The sequence below is a fragment of the Pecten maximus genome, chromosome 9 (genome assembly GCF_902652985.1).
Source record: "Pecten maximus chromosome 9, xPecMax1.1, whole genome shotgun sequence".
NCBI lineage: Eukaryota > Metazoa > Mollusca > Bivalvia > Pectinida > Pectinidae > Pecten > Pecten maximus.
The window spans coordinates 9,944,387-9,960,400 of NC_047023.1; the positions used below are offsets into that span (position 1 = coordinate 9,944,387).

At 37.0% G+C, this 16,014-nt stretch overlaps 1 protein-coding gene across 1 annotated transcript; it reads left to right on the plus strand.

Annotated features, from left to right (window-relative positions):
- The first annotated feature begins 70 nt into the window (after positions 1 to 70).
- On the plus strand, positions 71 to 14,273 carry LOC117334570 (snRNA-activating protein complex subunit 3-like). Its single transcript, XM_033894260.1, has 9 exons — positions 71 to 288; positions 1,505 to 1,591; positions 2,986 to 3,085; positions 4,818 to 4,955; positions 7,648 to 7,788; positions 9,852 to 9,934; positions 11,141 to 11,305; positions 11,796 to 11,903; positions 13,531 to 14,273. Exons 1-9 carry the CDS (start codon positions 98 to 100, stop codon positions 13,676 to 13,678), a joined length of 1,161 nt encoding a protein of 386 aa, XP_033750151.1. The 5' UTR covers positions 71 to 97; the 3' UTR covers positions 13,679 to 14,273.
- Positions 14,274 to 16,014: the final 1,741 nt, after the last annotated feature.

Genomic DNA, 16,014 nt, shown 5'->3' on the forward strand with positions numbered 1-16,014 from the left:
CAGCTTCTCATCTTAAATTCAAAACATTGATATTTATTTCAAATTATTTACACCTTTCGTTTCGTAATATTAGAAAAGGTTTATACAAAAATCAAAAATGGAGAATATCCGTTTGCTGAAGGGAGCTTCCGAAGTGATAGATGTGAGGGAATTCTTTGAAAAATGGGATTCTTCTGTGTTACCATGTCTTGGAATGGACTATTCATCGCAGGATCCAGAAAGTGATGCTATTGCAAAAGATATGGGCGTTTCTATCGATACGGTTATGGAACTGAACTCGGTTTGTGGGTATGATCATATATTGTCTACTTTCACTTTACAGAGTTCCAGTTTCACTTCTCAACACGTTTACATGCTGCTTTTATTTTTGCCATGCAAACAATTTAGACAGTTTAATCGGATAAATATTTGATCTGAAACTAAAATATCTGTGAAATAAGAAACGATTCTTTATTCAAGTTCAACGAATGTACAATGTACAGCTTGAATAATTTCATATTTTCATATATTATGTACTGTATGTGTATTGTATGATTTCGAGTCCAGTGAAAAGGATTATTAAATATAGGGATACTGGAAATAAGTCAACTTAAAATTTGATCCAGTTATTCATCCAGTGGGTCGGTATAGTTTCTTGAAAAAGTCAGGGAAAGCCCTTTGCTTAATTGCTAAACTTGTGTTATTTTACTTTGTTGTAAATTAATGTGAGTTTTTACTAAAATATGTTTACTGAAATGATTGGCTACTTAAAAACTTAATGTATCTTCGGTGAATTTCCCCAGCCTGCAATGAGCACCAACAGATAATAAAATCTGACCATGCATTAATGTTAACATTGGTACTTATATAGGAAAAATGTAAACAAACAGGTGAGGTAATTTATTTTCTTCATGCAGAACAAAAACATGACACATCATGATCAGGTATGTCGGTAAAATTGATAATTTTTGCCTACTTAATTAATTTCAAGTGATTTTTTCAGTATGCAGGATTGAAAATGAATGGCTGTATTGTAACATTCTACATACTGTTTTACTGCAGATTGGTACTTACAACTAACCTTATGTTAGTTTACTAATAGTGAAAGACAGTTGTACAGAGACTATCAGAGTATCTCATAGCAGCCTTGATTTTGTCTTTTATAACGTATCACACTCTTAGTAAACAGGGAGGAATGTTGTGAAACAGCATTGTATTTTACGTACGGTTCCGAGGATTCCGGGTAGTTATACTCCGGAAGGCCTCGTACCTTTATATTACCTATGTTTTAGCTCTCAGTTATCGGTTAGACCTCGGAGCAATACAGACGTTTATTCCTGTCGTTGCTGTTCTGTCTGACAATATCGTCATACAGATACGATAACTAAATCCTGCCATGTTACACCACTCGATTTCACAACAGTATTGGTAATATTTTTGGAATTTACTTATATCCAACATTTGCCTTATCTAATTGAAAAATAAACCATTTAAAAAACAACTACAGCTTGATGTAATATTGCAGAGTGGATACCCTGAAGAATGGTGATGAACTCCCAGATATGACATTGCTCAAGACTTTCCCAGATGATATTGATCTCATGACTGTTAAGTAAGTACACACGTATTTTTCCACGTATTTATTAAGTGCTGTATTTTCATAAACCCTGGTTCTGTGATGGGACGTATTTGGTTACGACCTTGTCTGGCTGTAGACTGTTTTGTTATCATTATTCCATGCTTCATTTGCCAAATTGGCAGAACTTGTGTATTTAGGGAAGACTGACAAAGGCTTATCAAACTTAATGCTGTGCCCAGGTATGAGTGATAAATAATCATTTGTTCTTTTTATTCAATTCATATTAAAATAAATAACATAATAAGCATAACTTATTCTTACCCACTCACCTAGCACCTCCTATACTTCCTATGGACATGAGTAATTGCTGTAAAATTCTGCTGAGTGAGCAGGCACACTGGACTCTTGTTTTAGAAGTGGTATATAAAATGTATTAATTAATGAAAAATGTATTGATTGAAATTAAAGTAAATGTAATTATATAAATTAAAACAACTTTTAGACCAAATGCTACCTTGTAAAGGGTGATATTGTTTGACTCATGCATCCGTTTCCTGATTGGCCAAATCTAGAAAGTGCAGTTTAAATTAGTTTGAAATAGTAACATAGGGGTTCTACCATGTAAAGTGAACAAAAGAATGATTTCATTTAGATGGAAGAGCTAATGAGAACACATATAACAAAGACATTGGCAAGTCTTTCAATTTCACCTGACGATATATTGACGATGTGTTACCTAAGATTACAAAACTTTATTGCAACTTTATTGACCATGTCAGTTGGATATACATGTACATGTACTTGAAATCAAGGACACTACAAAGTACAGACTATTCAACATCAGCTGTTTCTAGCATTGACTGCTTATATTACAACAAAGTTGTAAATTTCAGTTTCCCAATTGTTAATTTTCCATTTCTAGCTAGTAACTTACCTGCTTCCCATACCTTCAGTGTTTACATGTTCCAGGTGATTCCAAGACTTGTTCCCATTACTTGTTCTCTTGATTTCTATGAAAGATATATAGATTACCAATGAAAACATCAACAACACTAGTACTAACACAAGGTTCTGAGGGAGGCAGATTGACAAAGACCGAGAAAGTTTTATGGTCAATGATCTCATTTGAAAAATTCCATTTCCTCGTGCAATATAAATGAGACTTGTGTGATGTTTGTTGATATGCCTCATAATCCTAATCTTGATTTGATCTAGATTTGTATGGCTGAACTTGTCAATAAAGCAGACGATATTACCCTTTCAGAAAAACTTATCTTATTCTCCTTGTAATTTTTCAAGGATCTCCATATCAATCTATATTTTCTTTTTCTTATTTCCCCCCTCTTTTTAGTGATGTTGGGTTAAAATTCCCTTTTTTTTTCATTACATTAATATTCTCTGTAGTTATTGTTTTGATTTTTGTTTAGGATGCAAAAAAACGAAATAATGAAAAGAAACACTAGCAGCAAGTATAAACAGTTCGTCATGAAAAAACTGAAATACAAGACTGTGCAGGAGAAACTCTCTGTGAGTATAGCGATATATACATGAGAAACTCTCTGTGAGTGTAGTTATATATACATGAGAAACTCTCTGTGAGTATAGCAATATATACATGAGAAACTCTCTGTGAGTATAGTTATATATACATGAGAAACTCTCTGTGAGTATAGTTATATATACAGGAGATATTCTCTGTGAGTATAGTTATATATACATGAGAAACTCTCTGTGAGTATAGCTATATATACATGAGAAACTCTCTGTGAGTATAGTTATATATACATGAGAAACTCTCTGTGAGTATAGTTATATATACAGGAGATATTCTCTGTGAGTGTAGCTATATATACATGAGAAACTCTCTGTGAGTATAGTTATATATACAGGAGAAACTCTGTGAGTCTCGTGTTGTTAGCTCACCTGCCCGAAGGGCAAGTGAGCTTATGCCACGGTGCGGCGTCTGTTGGCCATCCGTCTGTCCAGCATCAACTTTTTAGCCAACCATCATCAGATGGTGGGCTGTTGATGATGGTGGGCTATTCAAATCGCCCTGCATCCATGGTCCGTGGTCCGTCCGTCCCTCCGTCCGTCCATCCGTAAACAATTCTTGTTATCGCTATTTCTCAGAAAGTACAGGAGGGATCATTCTGAAATGTAGGGTCCCCTTGGTCCCTAGTTATGCATAATGCATTTTGGGACCAATCGGAAAACAACATGGCCGACAGGCTGTCATCTAGGATTTTAACAATTGAAGTTTGTTATCACTATTTCTCGGAAAGAACTAAAGGGATCTTTCTCAAATTTCATATGTAGGTTCCCCTTAGTTATGCATATTTCATTTTGGGACCAGTTAGAAAACAACATGGCCGACAGGCAGCCATCTTGGATTTCGACAATTGAAGTTTGTTATCGCTATTTCACAGAAAGTACAGGAGGGATCATTCTGAAATTTCATATGTAGGGTCCCCTTGGTCTCTAGTTATGCATATTTCATTTTGGGACCAATCGGAAAACAATATGGCCGACAGGCAGCCATCTTGGATTTTGACAATTGAAGTTTGTAATTGCCATTTCTCAGAAGGTACGTATACTGAAGGGATCATTCTGAAATTTTATATGTAGGTTTCCATTGGTCCCTAGTATTGCATTTTGGGACCAATCTGAAAACAACATGACTGACAGACAGCCATTATCGCTTAATCTCAAATTTCAAATATAGGTTCCCCTTGTTTGAAAAGTACTAGAGGGATGTTTCTCAATTTACACAGATAAGTAAGAGGAAGGGAAAAATAGAGAGAAGATCAATCTGACATGGAACCTATAAAGATCATTCAATGGTGGGCGCCAAGATCCCTCTGGGATCTCTTTTAAACAACTTCTCAATAACCAAGAGGCGCAGAGACTTATATTGGGCCTGTAGCATTCTGGGGGTGAAGGGCTAACAAGTTTGTTCAAATGAATGACCTTGACTTAAACAATGATTTATTTTATAGCCAAGAGATTCCAAGACCTGATATTAGGCCAGTAGTATGCTGAAATGAAGGACTAGTAGAAAATTTATTGTAAGCATACTCTAGATCTGATATTTGGTAAAATGTTAATCAGCATAGTTTCTGCAGAAATGACCTAGATCAACTTCAAAAGTTGCTGTAGAGTCTGGTGAGCAACACAGGCCCATTGGGCCTCTTGTCTGATTTAACTACAATGTACTGCCGGAATTTACTTTCTTTTTAGTTTAAAGTTTTCTTTGTTCTAGAACTTTGGTAACACTCATCCCAGTAATGATTCAAAGCCAAATATTCCAAGTGAATATAAGATTGGACATGATGCTTTGCTGGAGCTAAGTATACACACTGCCATGTGTATGGGAGCCAGTCAAAATATCCAACCAAAGGTAACATTATACACTGTATACATCAAAGTATGCTGGTGACATCAATGAATCATTCAAACTTAAACAACAAATGTTTGAGAATAGCATAGCTCGCTATTGTCTGATAACTTTTTTATGAATACTTATTGATATTCAAAGATTCACACCACTTAACTTTAGTCCAATGAAGTTAAAAAAGATTTAAAAAGTCCCCCCAAAAAATTTCTAAAATATTGTGAGGTACGTATTAACTCCATCACTACATACAAATGATTCGCCTTCATAATAGAAAACTTAAATGCAATTGATTTAACACTAACGCTTTTTGGAAAAACTATCCAATTCACCCCTTTTTGAGCCTTATTGCCCTAATATGAACAAGATGGTTCAGCATATTAATACTCCACATATCAAAATTTGAATCTATAATAGGGATTCATATTACTGCATTAGATAAACTTGCTCAAAAACTTCAAGGTAACAGGAATATTAACAAAGTTTGATTACCGGGTAACCCCATTTGAGCCACATAAATATGGAAAATTTAACTTGACATATTGGAGAAGAATCAAAGTAAGTGCTTTAATTATGTAATAATTATTAGCCTTTTGACATTGACGATTTGGCATTGGGAAAAAAATGAAAAAATTGAATACTTCAATGCTGGACTTAAGCAAAAAAGTCCAGGTGATGTTGAAGTCCAGGTGATGTTGCGATATTCCAATTAGGTAAAAGGAAAATGAATCTCCCATTTTTCACATCCGAATGAATCACACTCGAAATCTACCCTCATACTAAATACATGTACCAGCATCTTAAAAAACACTATTATTATCTAATTATCTATGCTAGAGCACTTAGTAAACATACAAATGTATCTAATTATAGATGCTTGAGCTCTTAGTAAACATGTTCAATTATTTACTAGAGTTTTTAGTAAACATATGTTACTAGAGAGCTTGTTCCGAAGTATGTCTAATTCACTATGATACCGTATAGCGGGAAATTTTAGCGGGCTTTACACGATTTGGCGGGTCCGTCTATAGATCGCCAAAATTTAAGCTATCAAATTTTAACACCGCCAATTTAAAAGACGCGAAAATTTCAATTTCGCCAATAGTTTCCGTTCTGACCGTCATTTACCTTTGATAACTCCTGTGAATGGTGCGTAACGTTGGTTGTTGCCTGGCAAGTCTTGGCCAAAATGCTGATAGGTACATACGAATAGCTAGTGAACAACTACTCACGATACATGTATAGCAATACAAGTACGACATATACCGCATTATAACTATTTTTTGTGTGAAAATAAAGCCATCTACCCATACCATTCAATGAACTGATGTTAACACTTTACCTGGAGACTCATTGTTTAACTTACCTGTACGTATACACATCATAAATAGATAACCACGGCGATATCATACGGTTGATTAAATTCTCTTTGTCTGTTGCTTTAAACATTACTCATATAAACACTAATTTAGCAAATCTACATGTATGTATCCGTCTGACGATTTTTGGTGATAGTTTCCGTTTCGAGAAAGAGGATCGATAATACACAACACACTGAATCAACATAGATAGGATGTATGGACATAACATACCGTATTTGACCTAATAAGGGCGCCTGCCCTAATAAGGGCGCCCCTACCTTTTTTCAAGGAAATAAATCTTTGACTGAGTGTCAAAATGGTGTTCAAAAGTAATAATTCATGTGAAATATTTTGCTACTTTATGTGTTCAATTTTCTTCAGCAAATTAAGTAACTGGAATACATGTTTTCGCCACATTTTGTGTATTCCTACAGGCTACAGATGACGTGTCAGTGCAAAGAGCACCCAAAACTAAACACACATACAAATAATAACTTACCATCTTTATTTGATGATAAAGTAAAGACTTCATTCTTGTTGATAAATAACTTTTGTTCAGAACAGAAAGCTAGTAAAAGACATTGTAAATCAATTATTAGGTCAAAGAAAACGATGTCTAATATGATCTGGGAAATCACCTGTTTCTATAAATAGAACACAAAAGAGTTCCATTTGAACATAAATGGTGGAACACACGTTCTCTGGTCTAAAGATCAGCTGGCATGGTTTACAAGTTTACAGGAGTATTCAAGTGATGTTTAAGCTTAATATATGATAATGAATAGATATCTTCATCTGGAATATTTTTATGACTGAATATTTTACCGTTTCTACAACCTTGGGTATTCTGCTATAAGGTATAGTCTGTTTCATAAAACTTCAGAATAACTAATCTTAATAAGGGCGCCCCCCACTGTCAATTACCCGCGCCCTGCGCCCTTATTAGGTCAAATACGGTAATTATCTATATATACCGGTAGGTAATACATATGCTGAACGCCAAATTAAAACCCTAGACTTAAGGGAAATCGCGAAATTTTAACCCGCCAAAATTTAACTTTCAGTTTTCATGATCAACAGCCAAATTTTATGACCACTAAAATTTCCCGCTATACTGTAAATGAATCCCACAAACCAAACCTACCCAGATACCAAATACAATGTAATAGCATTCTAATATGCATTTAATTATGTACCACTGTTATAGAGCATTTCATTAGCAGTACTTTCTGAAAAACTCAGCAACACTGATGTTACTGTGATTCCTCTAGCCTGCCTATTTTTCAAGAAGATGAGCTTAAAATGGCACTCCGGTTTTTTTCCAATTTATGTTACAGCTGGGACTTGACCAGAAGTTCCAGGTCCTTGGAAGTCAGCGTCTGTCAGATCTGCGTGACAAGATCAGCTGTGTGAATGACCTGGCGATAGCTGGGGACTTCAGTGAGAACCCCGACGACAACTCCGGCTTTTATGCAAAGGTATGATTATAAGAAATAATTGGTACTACCACAGTGCACTGATTATTAGCTCACCTGGTCCGAAGGACCAAGGTGAGCTTATGCCATACCGTGGCGTCTGTCGTCCGTCCGTCCGTCAACAATTGACTTCTTCTTCATAACCAGTGATCAGAATTTGACCAAATTTGGTCAGAAGCATCCCTGTGGGGTGGGGACTCAAAATTGTACAAATGGTGGGGCTGACCCCCCAGGGGTCTGCAGGGCGGGGCCAAAAGGGGTCAATTTGGCTCTATAAATATTAACGACTTCTTCTCTGAAACTGAGCGAAGGATATTGCTTATATTTGCCTGGTAGCTTCAATATGGGATGGGGATTCAAAATTGTACAAATGAAGGGGCTGACCCCCCCAGGGGCCTGAGGGGCGGGGCCAAATGTGGTCATTTGGGCTATATTGATCTAAACGACTTCTTCTCTGAAACAAAACAATGGATATTGCTCACATTTGCCTGGTAGCATCACTATAGGGTGGGGATTCAAAATTGTACAAATGAAGGGGCTGACCCCCCAGGGGCCTGAGGGGCGGGGCCAAATGTGGTCAATTGGGCTATATTGATATAAACGACTTCTTCTCTGAAACAGAGCAATGGATATAGCTCATATTTGCCTGGTAGCATCACTATGGGGTGGGGATTCAAAATTGTAGAAATGGTGAGGCTTTCCCCACGGGGGCCTGAGGGGCGGGGCCAAGAGGGGTCAATTTGGCTAAATTGATATGAACAACTTTTCCTCAGAAACCAAGCTATAGATATTGCTCATATTTTACTGTGAGCATCCCTTTGGGGTCGGGATTCAAAATTGTAAAAATAGTGGGGCTGACTTCCCCTGGGGCTGAGAGGCGGGGCCAAAAGGGGTCATTTTGGTTAAATTGATATAAACAACTTCTTCTCTGAAACTAAGCAATGGATATCACTCACATTTGTATGGTAGCATGGTCATGGAAAGGGGATTAGGGTTGACCCCACCAGGGAGCTGAAGGGGGGGGGGGGGGGGGGGGGCAAAAGGAGTCAATTTGGCTAAACGGATATGAACAACTTCTTTGGGTAAGGATTCAAAATTTCATAAAGGAATGAATTGACCCCCCCGGGGTTCAGAGGGCGGGGTCAAAAGGGGTCAATTGGTTTAAACAACTTCTTTTCTGAAACTTAACAATGGATATCACTCACATTTGTGTGGTAGCATGGGGTCGCGCCAAAAGTCAATTTCATTACGTGGATTAATGTATTTTTTGGCATTAAAACCTCACATACCCATATAAAATGCCTATGATATATTGACATAGCAATACCAGTGACAAATATGCTTAATCATCATTCTTGCTTCATATCTCATGAAATCCAGGTGAGCGATACAGGCCCTCTGGGCCTCTTGTTAAATACATATTTCCCTGATATCAAGGTAATACAGAAATGTTAACTGGGGGGCACAGGGACTTGGCGCATGTCTTCGAACTGTATTCCATTTATATGCATAACATGATACATATGATATTATACCAGTATATGGACTGTGAGTTGGGACATTCTGCTAAGTTTCTGTGCTGAGGGGTGATATTCTTTGTAATGAAGTCTTAGCATTAAACATACTAGAATATGACCCCAAGAATTAGGACTTCTGTTGTATAACTTCAGCATTGGTGATTCTCATTGCGTCCCATTATTAGTACAACATGTTAAAAATTCTTTATTGATTTTCATGTTTTGACTACCATGGTGTCAGAAGCTGATGGTAATGTTATATTTCATTGTTTGTGACATAATGTTCTGTTTAGCTCACTTGGTTCGAAGAACCATAGAGTTTATGATGCCATGGCACAGCATCCCTTTTCTCTTGTCTATCAACTTTACTCTTCTTATCATGAACCGTAGAGCAGATTTCAAACAAAATTTGGTCTGAAGCATCCTTTGGTGAAGGAGAACAAATTTTGTATAAACGGTTTGTCTGGCCTTGTAATGGACCCCATTATGACATTATGAAACTTAGCCACAGCTGAGATTTTCATCAATAGCAAATATATATATTTCTAGGATGTATACAGATCAGGCTTTTTCTACATTGAGGGAGTGTTTTACAACGATTTGAGAGAAGTTGATAGTCGTGATTACAGTAGGTAAGTATATATTGAGGGAGTGTTTTACAGCGATTTGAGAGAAGTGGATAGTCGTGATTACAGTAGGTAAGTATACATTGAGGGAGTGTTTTACAACGATTTGAGAGAAGTGGATAGTCGTGATTACAGTAGGTAAGTATATATTGAGGGAGTGTTTTACAATGATTTGAGAGAAGTGGATAGTCGTGATTACAGTAGGTAAGTATACATTGAGGGAGTGTTTTACAGCAAAAGTATATATTGAGGGAGTGTTTTACAGCGATTTGAGAGAAGTGGATAGTCGTGATTACAGTAGGTAAGTATACATTGAGGGAGTGTTTTACAACGATTTGAGAGAAGTGGATAGTCGTGATTACAGTAGGTAAATATACATTGAGGGAGTGTTTTACAACGATTTGAGAGAAGTGGATAGTCGTGATTACAGTAGGTAAGTATATATTGAGGGAGTGTTTTACAATGATTTGAGAGAAGTGGATAGTCGTGATTACAGTAGGTAAGTATACATTGAGGGAGTGTTTTACAGCGATTTGAGAGAAGTTGATAGTCGTGATTACAGTAGGTAAGTATACATTGAGGGAGTGTTTTACAACGATTTGAGAGAAGTGGATAGTCGTGATTACAGTAGGTAAGTATACATTGAGGGAGTGTTTTACAACGATTTGAGAGAAGTGGATAGTCGTGATTACAGTAGGTAAGTATATATTGAGGGAGTGTTTTACAACGATTTGAGAGAAGTGGATAGTCGTGATTACAGTAGGTAAGTATACATTGAGGGAGTGTTTTACAACGATTTGAGAGAAGTGGATAGTCGTGATTACAGTAGGTAAATATACATTGAGGGAGTGTTTTACAACGATTTGAGAGAAGTGGATAGTCGTGATTACAGTAGGTAAGTATACATTGAGGGAGTGTTTTACAATGATTTCAGAGTAATGGAGAATAGTCTTGAGTAGGAAAGTTTACGTGGAGATTTTTCGTAGATTTTATAATGTTTGCATATGCATGAAGACATTAAAACTAGTCAAGAGTTTGTTATACACAATATCACAATGATCTATTCTTTTAGAGTATTTTTAGTCATAAGTTGTTTACTTTTAATTTGGTTATTAAGAACACCGAACCGGCAGTGGTTTTAAACCGGTGGTCACAGACTTGTGTATCGAGATGTAATGTACTCAGTTGGTCACGTCTTACAAACTTTTTCAGGGTGATTAGAAAGTGGGCAGCTGAGGAAGGCCGAGGTATAGGACAAATGACGACTCAGAACATGGATGATGCATTTTTCATGGACCTCAAAGTTCGGCTCGGGCAGCCATACCTGTACATGCACCAGGGAAACTGCGAGCATATCATCATCTTCAACGACATACGGTACAATCAGGCTTTCTATCATTACTGAAGATATAGCTGGAGGAATTAAGACATTTCTCAAAAGCTCAGTGGGAAAAAAAATGTTGGAGGAATTAAGACATTTCTTAATAGATCAATCATAAAAAAAAAAATGTTCGACGAATTAAGACATTTCTCAATAGGTACAAATTGTAATCTGAAAAAGAAATATTTTGGGAGGAAATAAGACATTTCTCAATATGTCAATCTGAAAAAAATATTGTGATAAGAATTAAGACATTTCTTAATTGGTCAATTTGAGGAAATATTATTGAATTTTCATCAGACAGATTGTTATAATGGATTTCTTTACTATCTTTACAGCTGTGCCAAACTTAGTTTATCTCAATGTAAAGTCATATTTTTTCGAAAGATAGAAACTTTGTAACTTGCTATAATATACAATACCATTCATAATCATTATTTGAAATGTAAGAATGTATCCTTAAATATCTTCGTTGTTGTCTGGCAGTCTTTTCCACAATGATGATCTCCAGGACCGCAGAGAGTACCCAAAACTGACGTACAAGAGGACTTACAAACGTTCAATATGCCGTGTGTGCGAGATACATTCCTCTCGGTAAGTTCACAGTCTGCTGGAATATTTATTTGTTTGTTTGCTGGGTTTATTGTCTTGTGATCAGCCAGGGTCATTTTGAGGCAGGGATCTCCTTGTAGTAGCTGGTGACCATCTCACGGAACAACATACAGGAGGCCTGTTGCCTGCCATCCAGTGCAATTAAGGTAAAGTGTCTTGCCCAAGGAAACAACCACGATAGCACAGACCGGTTCGTTTCTCAGCCTCCTGAGAAACGCAAACGGACATGGGTAGGGAGTTTGGAACCACATACCTCAGACATTCACCTGAGGTTATGCGGCCAGCACATTGAGCGACTGAGCTATTGGACCCAAAAATGGAATGTTTACATCTGGCCATCAGTCATCTTAGTTATCCAATAGATCACAAATATACACATTTTGACTGCATCCTTTGCATGTGTCCAAACAAAATTAGTAAGTAATTTAATTGGACCAGACACAAATTACATCTGTTGCTTAGATTGTACATTCTTGAAACCTGATTTAGGACTGAATATCACCAGATTTTGATATTTTGTTTTTTGTTGTTGTTTTATATTTTGTTTTCCTGGTTGCTGCCAACGCATCATCACTTTAGGCCCTTCGCATCACTGATGCGTCATAGTTTACAAAAAAAGACTTAAAGCATCATATAAGTTCTTCTTTATTCAGTACATTTACTTCTAGCTAGCTTATATTTGGGTTAAAGAGTTATCACAGCTATGGTCATCATCTTCAAGTCATATGGGGACAGATGTCCCAAACGATGCCTCTTTGTGCTCATGATAGCTTATGATACTTTTGCATCATATGACATTTACTTGCCTTCATATAAGCACAGTAAGATTGCGACTTATATACTCACCACATGTCGAATCTGCTCATTTTGTACCTAAAATACTTTCGAGAGAATGAATGTTATCAGGGAGGCCTAATAATTAGGCCTCTCTCGAGGAGATTAGTACTATATTCTGGGTACTAGTGTTAGCAGGTACGAGCTGGGCAAGCTCCACTGTGTAAGAGTGTGAATTAATAAGTATGAAAGGAGGCAACTATGAAAATTTACTCTCTTTCGTAATATGCCTGTTCCGACACTTTATCACTAGCCCTCCACCTCTGGGTTCAAAACCTACGTGGGGCAGTTGCCAGGAACTGACAGTAGGCTGGTGGTTTTTCGTCAGGTACTCCAGCTTTCCTCCCCCTCCAAAACCTGGCACGTCCTTAAATGACCCTGGCTGTTAATAGGACGTTGAACAAAATAAACCAAACTGTTCAGATTTTGAGACACTGTATTGGGCCTGCATGACATGAAAGGAGAAAAAAAATATCTTAGCAGTGTACATGTATTGAATTCATTTTTTCGGCCCCTGACATGTTGATATACATGTATTTTTGATTACTTGATCTCTTATATTTATTTTATAATTGTTTCTTTTTGTATTTTGTATTAAGGTTTCTTATCAATTGTAATATAAATGTATCTGCATATTGTTGCAGTTTGTTGAATGCCGCGAGGGAGAAAGTTTTTTGTAACTATTTGAGCTACCTTCTATAAACATATCATTATTGAAGTGTGTACATGTATAATGAGTCCTAATTACAGGAATTTATATCTCTACCTTTTACAGGTGGCTGACCTATAACAGCAAGCACGCACCTGATGACCCTTCCTTCTTCTGTGACCAATGCTTCAGGGCCCTTCACTACGATAAAGACGGTAAAAAAATTGGCAACTTCAAGGCTTACAAGTACTTTGATAAACAAGCAGTGTTATGAGAATACAGGACTAATCTCCCTGGGTATGAAATACATGCAGGCCAATATGCAATTCTTGAAGGTATTCAAGGACTTTGAAGCCAACCAGCTAAAGCTTCCTTCCAATATTGGAGCAACAACACATCAGGGTCCACTGCTTCAAAAGAATACTTGTTGGTTGTCATTAATCTGAAGCTAATATTTTTGTACCACATACAATTCTTTTGTGTCATCTCTGTGTAGCCCACACCAGAGAGCTGAAGGTGATATCAAGGGGTCCGGAACAGGTGCCTGTTATCCGGCAAAATCGTCCCAAAGTACTAGTCATTCAAGTATTTTACAAAATATTCTGCTTTGTGCATTTGTTGGTCTCAAGTATAGCTCTCAGTTTTTGTTACTTGGTAAGCAGGTACAATAAACAGAAACTAAGTGGAATTACTTTATGCTTAATTTGTCCAAAATTGATTCCAAGTATATAAATGTATACTATATGGCAGGTGAATATTGCCCTAGTGGGCAAAATATTTATCAAATGTAACAGTTGACAATCACAAATTTCTTCTGTGTTATGAAGCTAGCAGAATATTTTGTTGCAATAAATATTTTACAACCTTTATTGTTGGTCTTTTTTGATGCATAATATTGAAGTGGAATTTTAATCACTTTATTTTAATCACTTAAGTATTCTCTTATTAGATGTACTATTCTCTCACCCTGGACAGGGATATCTGCAGTTTTACCGGGGTGAGATTTTCTTACCTCACCATAGGGAAGACAAGCTACATGTGCTCTTGTTCTCGATAGGGTGACGTCACTATGACCTGACCCGGAACGTTTGAATGCTAAATATCAATATTATTCACAAACGAAATTTAAATAAGTATTAACAAGGCATCGCAAACGATACAAATCCCCTCGCGTACTAACACATAAACTCTGGCGCAAAATGGGGGATGGGGTTATTGCAGTACATTGAAATAACATCAGTTGTCATTTGCACTGAACTGCAATAGACATGGATGGGCTTATTATCAGGCATGGGCTCATTGCCAGATAAATATGGTATATATTGTTATGCATTCAACAGTATCTGGTTACGCATCACACTAGCAACTTCATTTCCCGATAGTTATTATAATTATGTGTGTATCTAAATGCATATATAAGCATTTTCCTTTGTTCAGAAGGTTTAATTGACCCATATATGAAGTTTGGTCAGGATCCGTTCAAAAATGAAGTCGCATTACAGCGCTGACAAAGATTTTCTATAAATAGTAACAGTGACATTGGCCTTGACCTTGGCGCCCTAAAACACGAACTCGTTCGAGGTATTCCCATGCTGGACCCATATGAAGTTTGGTCAGGATCCGTTCAAAAATGAAGTCGCAAGAGCGCTGACAAAGATTTTCTATAAATAGTAACGCTGACCTTGAAACACGAACTCATTCGAGGTATTCCCATGCTGGACCCATATATGAAGTTTGGTCAGAATCTGTTCAAAAATGAAGTCGCAAGAGCGCCGACAAAAAGTGAACATATGTACGTATGTAGTTACTTACGAACGGAATGCTATATCCCCCTCCCCGACTTTCGTCGCGAGGGGATAATAATCAGAGTTAACCGAGTGTTTTGTGTTCTTTTTGACAAGCTAATCAGAACTATATTTCGTATGAAATCAACATCATAAGGTGTCTGCTGCAGTCTCATCACAACTGTCATCTGCCGTACACTTGTTGTTTACATACGTTTGGATTTGGTTCACACTTCGATTGGAAAACAGGGTAGGAGAAAAATAATTACTCACCCCTTTTTGAGATGAGATATTTTTAAGTTCCCAAACACTCGGCAAGCCTCGTGTTTGGGAATTTAACAATTTCTCCCCTCGGGTTGAGATCCCCCTATCTCACCCCAAAAAGGGGTGAATGATTATTTTTCTCTTACAAATAACAACAGCTATGGTTTCACGTGTCCGTTATACGGAATTTTTAACAACTTTACGGACAAAAATAAGTGTCCGCATTAGGAAGGTGTCCGCTATATACAAGCTATTTATATAGTGATTTTCATTGGGGATTCCTGTAACTGTCTGTTATGGACAGATGCCCGCTATTACAAGTTTGACTGTATATGCATTTCATGTTTTTAACCCAAAAAACACAGCCGAATTAAAATTCATGTAATCTGTATTGTGTTCAGATGTCCATACAATAAACCAAGTTGGGTTAAAGTTTGACTTCAAACTTTTTGAGCTACCCAGTAAGACGGAAATTGTACAGGCCTGAATTTGTTAATTATTGAATACACTGGGTCAGTCAAACATTCAGTAGAATTACCGTAGTTCCTGCATTGGTGAGGGA

Excerpts from the sequence above, each read along its gene's own strand:
- LOC117334570 (XM_033894260.1), top strand. The coding sequence starts at position 98 with ATGGAGAATATCCGTTTGCTGAAGGGAGCTTCCGAAGTGATAGATGTG. Across the intron at positions 1,592-2,985 it reads ATTGATCTCATGACTGTTAA|GATGCAAAAAAACGAAATAA; the intron begins GTAAGTACACAC and ends ATTTTTGTTTAG. Across the intron at positions 11,306-11,795 it reads ATCATCTTCAACGACATACG|TCTTTTCCACAATGATGATC; the intron begins GTACAATCAGGC and ends GTTGTCTGGCAG.